This window comes from Hibiscus syriacus, unplaced genomic scaffold (assembly GCF_006381635.1).
Source record: "Hibiscus syriacus cultivar Baekdansim isolate YM2019G1 unplaced genomic scaffold, ASM638163v2 tig00112206_pilon, whole genome shotgun sequence".
NCBI classification, from domain to species: domain Eukaryota; kingdom Viridiplantae; phylum Streptophyta; class Magnoliopsida; order Malvales; family Malvaceae; genus Hibiscus; species Hibiscus syriacus.
In genome coordinates, this window is record NW_024063267.1 from 1313986 (window position 1) to 1329496 (window position 15511).

Here is a 15511-nt window from a genome sequence, read left to right on the forward strand (position 1 = left end):
TTCGAATATTCATTACTTTATTATTAAAATCTAATTTAACATTACACAATGATTGGACAGTGCAGTAAAATTTAAATCTGTCTGAAACATTGAATGAAATATTGGTCAAAAAGTAGAACAATATTACACAAAGTAATATATATATATATATATATATATATATATATATGCATGTATATCAATTCAAATAAACTAGAAGAAAATAAGCTAATTGTATCATCGAACTTCAGTGTTTTTTTCCCTTGTTGTCCATTTCTGTATCTGTATAATAAACTACAAGAACTAGCAATGGCGGCCTCACGAATTTTGCAGTCAATATTTGGTAATATATGCAGGCGACGGGACGTAGGTTTTTAATCAAGTGCCGCTTTGTTTTTACGAGAAGATATTGGCTTTGGCAATCCATCGAACATCGGCATTGTAATGCTTACAGTTGAAAGTGCTTGTAAATCAGGTTTCAGGTTCCATTTGGATGCTGCCCAGAGGGATGACAAACTACTATTGTCCTGATCCTGCAAACTTGATGTGCTCGATGACTTCCTCACCGTAGCAAATCCGTCGACCACATAACCATCTCCGAGGCCTGTTGGTGCGGTGTTGAACCCAAATAACTCGGCGTTGGCTCCTAGATTAGTGCGAGTTGCTGCTTTGGATCTTTGTGCCAAGCCTTTTGCTGTTATTATTGAAAATCCCCCACTGTTGTTGTTATCCTCTTTCATTAGCCTTTCAGGGGTGCGAGCGGTGAAGTCGGCCTCGGATTTCTGCCGTCTTTGTATCAGTTTGTCATTTGATTTATCAGGGTCACCGTCTTTAGCTTCTCCGGCGGAAAGGATATCTGCTGTGATTTCACCATTCTCGTCATAAAATCCATTGGTCACGCTTCTACTCTTCCGTTGGAGCCTCAAAGGTGGATCGGAATAAGAGGACAGTCTGAGTAATGGACCATCCTCCAGATCATGAGATTCTCCTTTCCTGTATACAGCCATCTCGAAACCTTCAGATGACACACTTTTTTGTGGTGGTTTAAGGCCATAGTAACCTTGTAATGAGTTCATTGCCGGGGAGACCCTTCGTGGAGGAGTTTTCAGCCTTAATGACTGTAACGAGTCACACAAACCGGGAGGCAAATCTGGACCTTTGCTTTGATTGACGCTGCTTTCTCTACAAAGAGTAGGCAGACATAGTGAGCTTAACTGAAAAACAGCATTCCAAGTATACATTTAGCAGCTCCATCAAGAGATACATTAGTTTACACTTTGCAGCTCATTGCTACCTATGCCATGATTATTACAGCATCACATAAAAACTTTGAACCCTATTGCATAGACTTGGGGGGGGGGGGAATAATGCCTGTTTGATTCCATTTGGCACTCCTAGTAATGGAACTTTTCAATGGGCAGCGAGCCAGCCAACGCCAAACCACTTAAAACTCGATCTGAGATAAACTCTTGAAGTCCCACACAAATGTTTCCTTGAATAAGTTAGCAAGTTATAAGCTTCAGGATATCTTCCCTATAGACTAGAATTATATCCATCGAAAATTAAACCGCTGCTGAGAAAAGGAAATATTCCAAAAGGCACCTACTAAGACTTAATTAACAGTCAGATGGTAATATTTACAACATTCCAATTTGTTCAAACAAGAAAACTTTGTTCGACAAGTATAACTTCAAAACTGGAAAAATAGAAAAGGGTAAAAGCCAATTAACTCCTTATAAATGTTTTGTTCTCAATGCATCAATAATATGGTAAGACCGGCAATTTCTTTACGACCAAAATACGAGAAGATATTATCAAGAGAATGCACTTATTTTCTACCATCCAAATAAAAAGTGCACCCACAGTTTGAAACATGCATACCCAGGAATAACAACTCAAGTCATAACTATAAGAAGATATACTATGGCGGCAACAAACAAACCCATCTTTCCACAAGAGTTTTGAATATGTTAACAAATTCTTCAAGATTGCACTCTTATGTTATTAAGCTTGAGATACACAGGTGCCAATATGCAAAATATGTATAGCAACCATCTTAATGAATAAGAGAGTTTAAGTAAAATTCTATAGTGATAAAAAAAATAGTGTCTGCGTTCAAGAAGATATAATACCCTGGTGTTTCGGAACCATTCGACAAGCAAGGTGATGGCAGATGTCGCCCTGGTAAAGGGATCTGAAGCGTCTTAAAAGCAAACATTTGAAGATCAGTAACCAGACCATTCATCTTTTTTATGTCCGCTACCTGATGATTGCAAACCCATAACAACGACGAACTTGTCAATAAAACACTCAAATAATTAGATACAACTTCTAGGTTAACACCGCTCAGTTTTCCCGATTAATTTCCCAAAATTATACAAGCGATTCCATTTATAAGGAGACAAAAAATAACACCAAATAACTAATACAAGGATGGGTAGATTTTGATTAATTACCTCAACGCCGTACTTGATGGCGACGCCGGCAAGGGTGTCGAACCGAGAAACTGGATGTTCGATAAAACCGGCACCGGGTAACGAAGAAGGGGATGAACTTTCAGACTTTCCATTCCCCGAAACACTGTAATCATTGCAAAATCCACTATATTTCCCATTCGTATGACAAATGTGGTTCCCATTAGCAATGCTGGTCCGCCTCTCCCTTTCCATCTGCATAACCAAACACCCCAAAAAAACCCAATTTATTTACCCTAATTTCATCAATATTCGACCTCAGATTTCCCTTCCTGGTTTTCAATTAAACCGAAAATTAAATGGTCTGGAGTATCAGAACGAGAGAATTCAAATTCTTTTTCCCCCCAGATCGAACTGAATCCAAATGGAATCGAAAGACTAAAAAGATCGAACTTAGAAAAGTAAGTAAAAAGCGATAAATCAAGGGATTTTTAGTCAATTAAAGGAAACGTAGATCTAAAGAGCAATGAAGAACCAAGTTAAAAGAAGATGGGTTGAAAGATCGAAGATCCTGGGTTTCAATATTTTCCAGAATAAAAAGGCTCGGAGAAAAAGGCTTAAGCTAAAATGAGTAGTTATTATTAGCTGGCGCGGTACGTGTTACTGTGGGAGTGCTCCCACCGTAACACAACCGGCCTGTTTTCCAGACTGGCTATCACTTTTGTCGGTCGGTACTCGATTCGGTTCGATTATATTTTATAATTACTTTTTTTTTATTTCTTTTAAATAATCACGTTTCATAAAGCAACGAACGTGTCGATAACCATAATTAAAGATAGAGAAAATAATTTCAGTGACCAAAAATCCCATATAATATACGATTTTAATCAATTTTTTCCGGATTTGCCAAAATGACCAACAAAATCGCAATGCGATCGCTAATTCGCAACGCGATCTCCATTATCGCAAATTCGCGTTGCATTTTCGCAATGCGATAGTTGAAAATCGCGTTGCGATGGTCTACAGTATCGTTGCGATTTTCCCAATTCGCAATGCGAATAAGTAAATCGCAACGCGAATTGGGAAAATCGCAATGCGATACTGACTATCGCAATGCGATACTGACTATCGCAATGCGATAATAAAAAATCGCAACGAGATACTTACTTTTGCAACGCGATACTGACTTTCGCAACGCGATTTACTTAGCGCCATTCGTATTAACGCGTATTTTTTTTTTCAAATTCCAAATACGTATTTTTTCTTAATAAATCGGAAAATGAACCGTCCACAGTAATCGCACGCAACTCATAACCTCAAACCCAAAAACACAACACTCAGTCCCATCTCCATCTCTCACTCTCTACGGCGAAATCCGTCCCCATCTCCGAAGATTTCCGTCCCCATCGCCGGCAAAATCCCTCACAACCATTCATAGTCAAAAATCCCTCACAATCATTCAGAAATGGAAAATCAACCTCCAAGGGTTAGTTATTTTTATTTTTATTTTGAAATTTTTGCATTATTTTAGGTTTTTCATATTGAGATTGATGATAAGTTTACTGGTAATTTCAATAATAGATTAACCATTTCACTTAGATTTCTTATTAAATTCATTCGATTGCTGCCAATACTGCTAAATTGTTTAGCCTGTGAAGTTAGTATTTGTCTTTGCTTTGTCTTTTGGTTGAAGTAATGCAGAAGAAGAATAGTTTCGAGAATGAGAATCGCAACGCGGAAATGACTATCGCAACGCGAAATAAAAATCGCAACGCGAAACCAAAATCGCATTGCGATTTTCATTTCGCATTGCGATTTTCATTTCGCGTTGCGATTTTCATTTCGCGTTGCGATTTTCATTTCGCGGTTGCGATTTTCATTTCGCGTTGCGATTGTCTGGTCGCGATAGTCATTTCGCGTTGCGATTCTCTCGTTGCGATAGTCATTCCGCGTTGCGATTCTCATTATCTCGTTGCGATTTTCATTTCAACCAAAGACAGAAACAGTGTTGCAAATTTTAGTTTCAAGAATAAACTACTATTTATGTTTATTGTTTTGTTTTTGGTATACAGTGTAATTTTTGGTATATCTAACTTGGTATGTTTATTGTTTTTTGTAGAAATTTTTTTCGGCTTCATTGACATTAAGGAATAAAGTTAGCCTAGCCACTACAATTGCTTCGAAGCTTTCACCTGCACAAAGAAAATTGTTTGAAGAAACCTGCTTCGGGCCATGGCTGAGAGTACAGCATCCGGGTGGAGATGCTAGTTTGACCCATTTGTGGCTTCAGACCATGACTAGCGATCTACCTGACAGTATACAACGTGGTGAGGAAGAGATATGGTTTCATTTTCCACCGGCGTATACTTGTTTTGGGCGGAAGGAGTTCTGTTTAATCACTGGTCTACGATTCGGACACGATGATGTAGGCCGGTACACTCGTCATATCACCCGCCCATCATGGTTATCCAGGGTTTTTCCTGATGAGTCAATAGAAAAGCCGAACTTATACGTCGACGACATGAAGAAATTGTTTAATAAGAAAGATGGTTTTACTCGGATGAATGACGTCGATGTTGTCCGAGTATGCCTTCTACTACTTTTGTATGCCGGCTTTCTAGGCAGAGAGGCCAGACAACCTATTCCTCAGGAGCTAATATTATTGGTAGAGGACCTAAATGCATGGAATCTGTTTCCGTGGGGTTCGTATATATGGAAAGCTACCTGGACTAAGTTGTCGTCTGCCTTTGATGACCGCAAAAGTTTGCGGGGCGATGGGTCGAAATACACTTTGTCAGGCTTTGTTTGGGCCTTTAAGGTAAGAATTTCTATATAATGTTTTCAAAATTATAATTAATTATTTAACAATTACTAATGTTTGTTATTATATTGTTTGTAGATTGGATATTCGAGGCTTTCCCCAGCATGCGGACATATGCATTAAAATCCTCAGATGATATTCCTAGGGCTATTTCCTGGAAGAGGAAACGTATGTTGGATTGGGAAGACTTAATACCATATGCGACAATAAATAATGTAAGTTAACACAAATACTATCATATATAAACAAGTTATTAATAGTAGACGTTTAACTTTGTTTTAGTTTTTATATTATTAGGAGGCCAACACTCCATTAATGAGACTGACACCCACGGAGGCTGAGCTTGCCACTGATTGGTGGCAAGCTAGTCAGCGTTTTTTTTGATGGCACGAATGATGAGCAGCCTCCACTTCCTCCACTTCGAGAGCCATCACCTCACCCAGAGCCATCACCTGATCGACCCGACTATACACCTCTACAACGAGAGCCATCACCTATCCCGTCACATCATCGAGTCTCTTCTCCACCATCACCTCATGATAGGCGACCGACAAAGATGCCACGACTTCTATCTCCCTGTTCTCCACCTCCACGGGATGAGTCAAGGGAGTTACGTGATGAGGTCAATGCCTTGCGTGAGGAGATCGGTACTCTACGCGATAACGATGGTGCATGGCGTGTGGAGGTGTCTACTTTACGTGGTGAGGTTGCCGCTCTACGTGAGATGTTAGTATCGTTGCAGAATGAGGTTCATACTCTACGCAACGAGGTAAGTTTAAGATTTTCCATATTTAACTTGATGATAAATTTACTCGTAATTTCACTTAAATTAACCATTTCACTTAGATTGCTTGGTAAATTTATTCGGTTGCTGCCAAAACTGCTAAACTTTTTACTTTAACACTGTGAAGTTAGTATTTGTCTTTGTTTTGTCTTTTGGTTGAAAGTTTGAAATATATTTATCTTTGTTTTCACTGTTTAAATATCATGTCTGTTTATTTACTGATATTTGTATTTTTATTTAGCGGACCGATAAGGTGGATGCTTTACGTCGGGTTTTTCTTGCACGACAGAGTTCACGCATCAGACGGCGTGCACGTGCTATTAAGTCTCCGTATACCCCAATAGTGCGAAGACACCGCAAGAAGAAGCCCGACTCGCCTATCATCCCTCAAGAGTCCACTCCTATCGTTGAAGAGGCCCCTATCATTCCTCGAGAGTCCCCTCCCACCGTTCAGGAGGCCACTGTCATCGTTGAAGAGGTCCCTCCCACCATTCAAGAGCCCGATTCACATGGCGTCATATGTAGGATTCTTGAGAAACCCTCTGACGTACCGGACATGATGGATTCAAGTTGGCTCTCGTATGAGTTACCGGCCAGTACCATACCGGTATCTGAAGAGGAGAGGAAACACTACCGGACACAATTCTGGATAACACCCTTTGGGCTAAGACCGCAGTTGATTTTTATCTACACGAGCGAAGCCAGGGGTGTTTCACTGACATATGCAAGCTCAATGATGATATCTATTTGTTGCTTGATCGGTCTTGGTGGGGCGTATTATTAGGGGTCGAAGACAATGGCTATTTCGATGGAGGGGTAAGTCTTATATTTTTCTTATATTTCATTTGATTAATTTGTTTAAAAATTAATGTAATTCACTAATATATGTATTTTTTGTAAAACAGCATATCGATGCGTGGGTGTCACGTCTACTAATAATTAGGAAACTTAAGGAAAATAAAAGAAATACACGGTATACAATAATGCCGACGGCTTTTAACGCAGTTCACTTGAAGAATCAACGAGATGAATCATTTGCGTTGGGCAATGGACAAGCTAAACTTTATCCTGCATGGTGGGAGGTCGATAAGGTTAGTGTTTATTTTAGATTGAGTTTAAAGGTATTCATAAATAAGTGCGCAAATGAATGAATTATTACTTATGATTGCAGGTGTTTATCCCTGTTTTGGAACGTAACCATTGGCTTCTCGTCGAGCTTCAGATCCTATCCCTTAAGGCAATAGTATATGACAGCATGATAAATTACATATCATTGGCTGATTTAAGAGATATTATTAAGGGATGGAGCTCTTATTTGGCTAAATACTTGGATGCGATAAATTATTGGACTCGTTCTGGAAACAAGAAGCCAAAGAAGCTCAATATTACAGTTAGCAGAGACGAGACCGCACCACAACAAACTAAAGGACCCAGAGGGGATTGTGGTCCTCTCGTATGCTTGGCGTTGGACCGTTTGATCACAGGAAGTATAAAGTATCTACCTCCTACCGATATAGATAGAGCTACAGTAGGCTTGTGGTTTCGACATTATATGGCTAGATCGATATATACGAGACGCTGCCTACCTGCATCCGCGTTATAAAAATGTCCATAAACAATTGGTATGTTTATAGGCTTGTGGTTTGAAAATGTTTGGTTAAGTACCTAGAATTCAATAATTTGTTGTTTGTAGGTTTTAGATGTGTAGAAAGTGTTGTTTGAGCAAATGTTTGGTTTATGCAGGTTAATCTCAGAAGTGAGCTGCGTGAAAATGATGTATGGCTGCAAAAGTTGATTCAATAGTAGAAGTGTTATTTTCTCTAATAATTATTGCTTATTTTTGATTGTTTAATTGATTTGTAAAAGGTGATTTGTAAAAGTTGATTTGTTTAATTGATGTTAACATAATTCTTATTTGTGCTTGTTTAATTGATTGAAATGTAATGGTTGATTTTGTTGATTTCAATATGCATTATGTTGAAGGCAAAAAGTACTATCGCAATGCGAAATGAAAATCGCAACGAGAGAATCGCAACGCGAAAATGAAAATCGCAACGCGAAATTAAATTCGCGTTGCGATTTTCATTTCGCATTGCGATTTTCATTTCGCATTGCGATTTTCATTTCGCATTGCGATTTTCATTTCGCATTGCGATTCTCTCGTTGCGATTTTCATTTCACATTGCGATAGTAATTTCCGCGTTGCGATGGACATTAAGATGATTGCCTATTAAGTGATAACAACTGGAACATATCATAGCAATTTTCAAACTCAAGTTACTAATACATGCCTAACTGAAAATGTTAACAGTTCACACAAAATCTACATAATACAACGTTTGCATTTAAAAATCACCTAAGTTAACAGACCCAAAAGGTGAAGCCAGTTGTGATTGGGATTTTAAAGATGATTGCGATTTTGATTGCCTTTTTCTTGACACCATATGAGCTTTGGATTTTGATGATGATCCATATTTTGGTAGAGGAAAAGATGATTGTGATGGCACTGGTGATCCACATGTCAACCTTGTATGACCACTTTCCTTGCACCGACTACATGTCGATCTCTTCTTATCTTCACCCTTAGACAGTATACGATCGTGACTTTTTGGTCGGCCAGGTAGCCTTCTGTCCATGGTTGGTGGCAAAACTGTTTGTAAGTCATCTGGTATGTCCCACTCAGAAGGATGTGAAATAGAGTAGACAATCTCGGCATAAGTCTGTCGATATACTTCTGTAGTGTAGCAATCCATAGCGTATGTGCTTGAATCATCTTGGTTTAGATGAAGAGCAACTTTTATAACATGGCCACATGGATAACCAGATGTTTGCCATTTCATACAACTACACGTCCTTGCATTTAGATCGACAAGCCCATTTAAGTTATTATCCAGTACTTCAAACAAAGTGTTTGAACATGGTTCAACTCTCCATGACGTTGACTTCACAACACGTTTCGTTATCTTTTTTTCAGTCCATGGTGTAACACGATGTTCCAATGTTCCTGTAAATTTAAATAAATAATACTTAGTAAAATATATCCCAATGTTCCTGTAAATTCAAAGAAATAATACCTGCATGGTTTCTTTTCTTGTAGTACCACTGTTGAATAGAGGCTCGAAAAAACTCCATTAACATAGTAATGGGTAATTTCCGGGAATGACGACTCAGAGCGTTAATTGATTCTGCACTATTAGACGTCATGAAACCATATCTTGCTCCAAGTTGATGTACTCTTGACCATCTTTCAAACCCGACATCTTCTAGTGTTTGAGCACACTGAGGCAAAACACGTCTTAAACAGTTTATATGCTTATTGAAATCCACTTCCCGATAAGCCTTTACAGCCTTCCAGTATGTCCATTTGTGCTTTTTTATACCAGCAGACCTTGATTTTAGATTTCTATACAAATGAACACCACAAAGTCCATGAAAAGCATCTGGGAAACACCTTCTAACAGCGTTGTCAATTGAGTTTGCCCTATCGGATATGATTGTCAGATTGCTAATAGGACCTATGCAATCCCTAAGATGCCCCATAAACCATGTCCATGAATCAGAGGTTTCAGATTTGCCAACCCCGTAAGCTATTGGCAATATCCCATTGTTAGCATCCATGGCTACTGCTAATAAGTTTACTCCAAGGTATCGACCTTTCAAATGTGCTCCGTCAACTATAATAACTGGGCGCATGCAAGTAATAAACGAACGAATCTACAAAATAATATACACAAGAAATATAATCATTTAAATTTTAAATGCATGTAACTAACAGAAATGAGTCAACAGAATTATATTGATTTACTAACCGCAGCACCAATGGCGATAAACAGCAACTCAAAGCGTCCATCTCTATCTGTTTTGATATGAGTTATCGACACAGGATTTTTCAGCTTTAAATTATGACAATAAGCCGGCAGTTGGGCAAACGATGCTTCTGGCGACCCCCTCAACAATTCCAAGGCATAACATTTGGCTCTCCAAGCTTGAGAATAGATATACTAATCTTGAACCGAGCATTCATGTCAGTCATAATTTCATGTCCCGATATACCCTGCCATTCAAAAACATTAACTCAGCCAGAAAACCACCCAACACTTTTTTGCCTGTCTATGGTGAGGAAAAACTTGGGTTCTTGAACATGTATGTTTATCAATAAAGGTCCTAACTTGAAACATTGCGCAATCTTTTATCCTCTTTGCAATCATACGCCACGTATAGTTTTTGTCAATCGTACACCTTGTTTCGAAACGATCTTTGCTTGATTTGTTAACTTTTAGTTGATAGCCATCTTCCACACATTTCGTATACAAAGCTATCTTCAAGTCTTCCTTTGTATCAAAACAATCATCTTTCTTGATACGAATAACTTTTGTGTAACAATCAACTGCTTTCTTTGCCAACTCTTCTTCCGGTAACTGAAGTAATTCTGGCATATTCCAGTTATACTCCCGTGGCATTTCTTTTCTTCGGGGACTTTTCTTCTTCTTTTTCTTCTTCAGGATTATATGAATTACAGAATGGATGTTCAACATGTTCATTCACAGTCGTAACTTCCTCCTCATTATCATCAACAACATCTTCCTCGACAACGGTGTTTCATCATCAAAATTCGGGTATTGACCAATATCAAAATCATTACACGCAGGGTCTGTTTCTTCTTCTGAAACATCATCAAAATTCGTGTATTGACCAATATCAAAGTCCGGGTATTGACCAAGATCAAATTTCGAATACTGACTAGTACTCACAATTTTTTCTCTTGGCTCATCATCGTCTAATTGGTCAATACGAAAACCGGAATTTGGTGCTGAAAGTTGATTTGGATTTGGATTAGAGAAAGGCTGTGGGTTTGAGACCCACTTAGTTGATTACTACCCGCTACTGACCCAACAATACTACTTCTAGGTTCAACAACATACAATGTAACATCATCACTTGAAACATTAATGTAAGCAATGAATCGTTCAACATCTTCATTGTCGGTTAACAAATAAACTTTACCATTTCTCTGATAAGATAGCCTAAATCCACTTAGGGGCTCTAAATTCAATTTTTTTGAAACACATAACATTAGGGTTTCATAAGTTAACTTCTTTAATGACAGTTTTAGTTGAAGATTCATGGGTAAAGGCATATATTGTAAAACACCATGAACATTCTCCCATGACCCTCCAAAACACAAATCTATCCAAACATGATCAACATTAGATGATTTCATGGTTGTAACTAAACAAACGAGATGCGAAACTAAGACCTGTTGCCGGATGGGGAAGGATGTCGTTGGATATTGGAACGGATGTCGCCGGAGAGAGTGATAGATGGAGATGGAATGAGTTGCGATTTAGGGATTTAGGTTTGAGTTGTTGCTGCTGCGTATATATACATACACAAAATATTTGGCTTGCGAAACTAAAACATGTTGCGAACTTTGAAACTCGCATTGCGATTCTGTATTATCTCGTTGCGAAAGTCAGAATCGCGTTGCGAAAGGCAATCATTTGACCATCGCAATGCGAACTGCAAATCGCAACGATAGAATCGCAATGCGAAATGAAAAAGGCAACGAGGATTAACATGCATAAACTTTTAACAATTATTATTGAATTCTAGGCACTTAACCAAACATTTTCAAACCAAAAGGAGTATATATGTTAACAAAACTTGCATTATGTGTATTTTATGTGTGCACTTTTAACATTTTCAGTTAGGCATGTATTAGTAACTTGAGTTTGAACATTGCTATCACTTATTAGACATTCATTTGACTATCGCAACGTGAAAATGGCTATCGCAACGTGAAAATGGTTATCGCAACGAGAATATCGCAACGCGAAATGATAATCGCATTGCGATTTTCTCGTTGCGATTTTCATTTCGCATTGCGATTTTCTCGTTGCGATAGCCATTTCGCGTTGCGATAGTCTGTTTTGCCTTCAACATAAAGCAGATTGAAAATCAACAAATCAACTATTACATTTCAACACAAATTATGTACACATCAATTAAACAAATCAACATTTACAAATCATCTTTTACAAATCAATTAAACAATCAAAAAATAATAATAATTCTTATTTCTTCATCAATTATTGAATCAAGAATCAACAACTTTGTGACCCCGTACATCCATTTCACGCAGCTCACTTAAGGATTAACCTGCAGAAACCAAACATTTGCTCAAACAAGACTTCCTACATCTAAAACCTACAAACAGCAAATTATTGAATTCTAGGTACTTAACCAAACATTTTCAAACCAAAAGGAGTATATATGTTAACAAAACTTGCATTATGTGTATTTTATGTGTGCACTTTTAACATTTTCAGTTAGGCATGTATTAGTAACTTGAGTTTGAACATTGCTATGATCTGTTCAGTTGTCATCACTTATTAGACATTTATTTGACTATCGCAATGCGAAAATGGTTATCGCAACGAGAAAATCGCAATGCGAAATGAAAATCGCATTGCGATTTTCTCGTTGCGATAACCATTTCGCGTTGCGATAGTCTGTTTTGCCTTCAACATAAAGCAGATTGAAAATCAACAAATCAACTATTACATTTCAACACAAATTACACATCAATTAAACAAATCAACATTTACAAATCATCTTTTACAAATCAATTAAACAATCAAAAAATAATAATAATTCTTATTTCTTCATCAATTATTGAATCAAGAATCAACAACTTTGTGACCCGTACATCCATTTCACGCAGCTCACTTAAGGATTAACCTGCAGAAACCAAACATTTGCTCAAACAAGACTTCCTACACATCTAAAACCTACAAACAGCAAATTATTGAATTCTAGGTACTTAACCAAACATTTTCAAACCAAAAGGAGTATATATGTTAACAAAACTTGCATTTGACTTACCAATTAAGAATGGACACTTTCATAACGCGGATGCAGGTAGGCAGCGTCTCGAATATATTGCTCTAGCCATATAATGCCGAAACCACAAGCCTACTGCAGCTCTATCTCTATCGGTGGGAGGTAAAAACTCTGTGCTTCCCGTCGTCAAACGCGCCAAGCAAAGGCATACGAGAGGACCACAATCCCCTCTGGCTCCCGGCGATTGCTGTGGCGCGGTCTCGTCTCTGACAACTGTGACATTGAACTTCTTTGGCTTCTTGTGTCCAGAATGACTCCAATACTTAATCCCATCCAAGAATTTAGCCAAATGAGAGCTCCATCCCTTGAAAATATCTCTCAAATCAGACAGTGATATGTAATTGATCATGCTGTCATACACTATTATCTTCAGGGATGGGAGCTGAAGTTGGACGAGAAGCCAGTGACGACGTTCCAAAACAGGGATAAACACCTGCGATCATAAGTAATAATTCATTTATTTGCGCACTTATTATTTATTAACACCTTTAAAAATTTAAAAAATAAACACTAACCGTATCGACCTCCCACCATGCAGGATAAAGTTTAGCTTGTCCATTGCCCAACAAAATGATTCATCTCGTTGATTCTTCAAGTGAACTGCGTGAAAAGCCGTCGGCATTATTGTATATAGCGAATTTTTTTTATTTTTCCTAAGCTTCCTTATTATTAGTAGACGTAACACCCATGCATCGATATGCTGTTTTACAAAAAAATACATATTAGTGAATTACATTAATTTTTAAACAAATTAATCAAAATCATATATAATACAAATATAGTCTTACCTCCCCATCCAAATAGCCACTGTCTTCAACCCCTAATAGCACACCCCACCAAGACCGATCAAGCAACAAAAACATTTCATCGTTGAGTTTGTTGATGTCAGTGTAACACCCTTGGCTCCGCTCATGTAGATAAAAATCAACTGCGGTCTTAGCCCAAAGGGTATTATCCACAATTGTTTCCGGTAGTTGTCTCCTCTCCACTTCAGATACCGGAAGGGTACTAGCCGGTAACTCATACGAGAGCCAACTCTCATCCATCATGTCCGGAACCGGTGGGGGTTTCTCAATACTTCGATATATTACCCCATGTGAATCGGGCTCTGGAATGGTGGGAGGGACCTCTTCAACGATGACAGTGGTCTCTTGAACGGTGGGGGGGGAATCTTGAGGGAGAATAGGGGCCTCTTGAACGATTGGAGGGGACTCTTGAGGGATGACCGGTGAGTCGGGCTTCTTCTTGCGGAGTCTTCGCACCATTGGGGTGAACGGAGACGTAATAGCACGTCCACGCCGTCTGATGCGTGGACTCCGTCGTGCAAGGAAAACCCGACGTAAAGCATCCACCTTATCGGGCCGCTAAAAAAATTAATACATAAATCAGTAAATAAACAGACATGATATTAAACAAAGACAAATATGTTTCAAACTAGCATTGTATTCACCTAAATCATTATTCTATCATAGTTCACAAATGCTCAGATAACATTCCAGAAGTAAGCACTTATATAAACATTTAAAAGGACAACATATATAAACATTCCAGAAGAAGAATAGTTTACTTTCGCAACACGAAACTTAAAATCGCAACGCGAAATGGCTATCGCAACGCGGAAATGGCTATCGCAATGCGAAATGAAAATCGCAACGACAAAATCGCAACGCGAAATGAAATCGCAACGACAAAATCGCAACGCGAAACACAAATCGCATTGCGATTTTCATTTCGCGTTGCGATTTTGTCGTTGCGATTTCATTTCGCGTTGCGATTTTGTCGTTGCGATTTTCATTTCGCATTGCGATAGCCATTTCCGCGTTGCGATAGTCTTTTCGTGTTGCGAAAGTAAACTATTCTTCTTCTGCAAATTGAAACTTGAATGGATTGCATTACTTCAACCAAAAGACAAAAACAAAACCAAAAACAAATACTAACAAAAATAGATTGGCAGCAACCGAATGAATTACGAGTATGAAAAATCTTAAACTTACCTCGTTGCGTAGAGTATGAACCTCATTATGCAACGATGCTACCATCTCACGTAGAGCGGCTACCTCACCGCGTAATGTAGACACCTCAACACGCCATGCACCATCGTCTTTGCGTAAAGTACCGACCTCCTCACGCAAGGCATTGACCTCATCACGTAACTCCCCTAACTCATCCCGTTGAGGTGGAGGTGGAGAACAGGGAGATAACGTCGTGACATCTTTGCCGGTCGCCTATCTTGCGGTGATGGTGGAGAAGAGGCTCGATGATGTGAAAGAATAGGTGATGGCTGTCGTTGTGGAGGTGTATAGCCGGGTAGATCAGATGATGGCTCTAGGTGAGGTGATAGCTCTGGGCGAGGTGATGGCTCCCGAAGTGGAGGCTGCTCATCAACCGTTCCATCAAAAAACGCTTACTAGCTTGCCACCAATCAGTGGCAAGCTCAGCTTCCGTGGGTGTCAGCCTCTGTAGAGGAGTGTTGGCCTCCTAACAATATAAAAGCTTAAACAAAGTTAAATGTGTACTAGTAATAACTTGTTTATAAACATATGGTAGTATTTATGTTAACTTACATTATTTATTGTCGTATACCGTAGTAAATCTTCCCATTGCAAGGTT

The 15511-nt window shown here is 38.7% G+C and overlaps 1 protein-coding gene across 1 annotated transcript; it reads right to left on the reverse strand.

Annotated features, from left to right (window-relative positions):
- Positions 1 to 215: 215 nt before the first annotated feature.
- Positions 216 to 2907, reverse strand: LOC120175386. The gene is made up of 3 exons (XM_039182015.1): positions 2436 to 2907; positions 2112 to 2242; positions 216 to 1161 (listed from the first exon to the last, which is right to left on the reverse strand). Exons 1-3 carry the CDS (start codon positions 2652 to 2654, stop codon positions 354 to 356), a joined length of 1158 nt encoding a protein of 385 aa, XP_039037946.1. The 5' UTR covers positions 2655 to 2907; the 3' UTR covers positions 216 to 353.
- Positions 2908 to 15511: the final 12604 nt, after the last annotated feature.

Coding starts and splice junctions, on each gene's coding strand:
- LOC120175386 (XM_039182015.1), bottom strand. CDS start 2,654: ATGCAGATGGAAAGGGAGAGGCGGACCAGCATTGCTAATGGGAACCAC. Junction 2,243..2,435: donor CCATCAAGTACGGCGTTGAG/GTAATTAATCAA, acceptor TGCAATCATCAG/GTAGCGGACATAAAAAAGAT. Junction 1,162..2,111: donor AATGGTTCCGAAACACCAGG/GTATTATATCTT, acceptor TACTCTTTGTAG/AGAAAGCAGCGTCAATCAAA.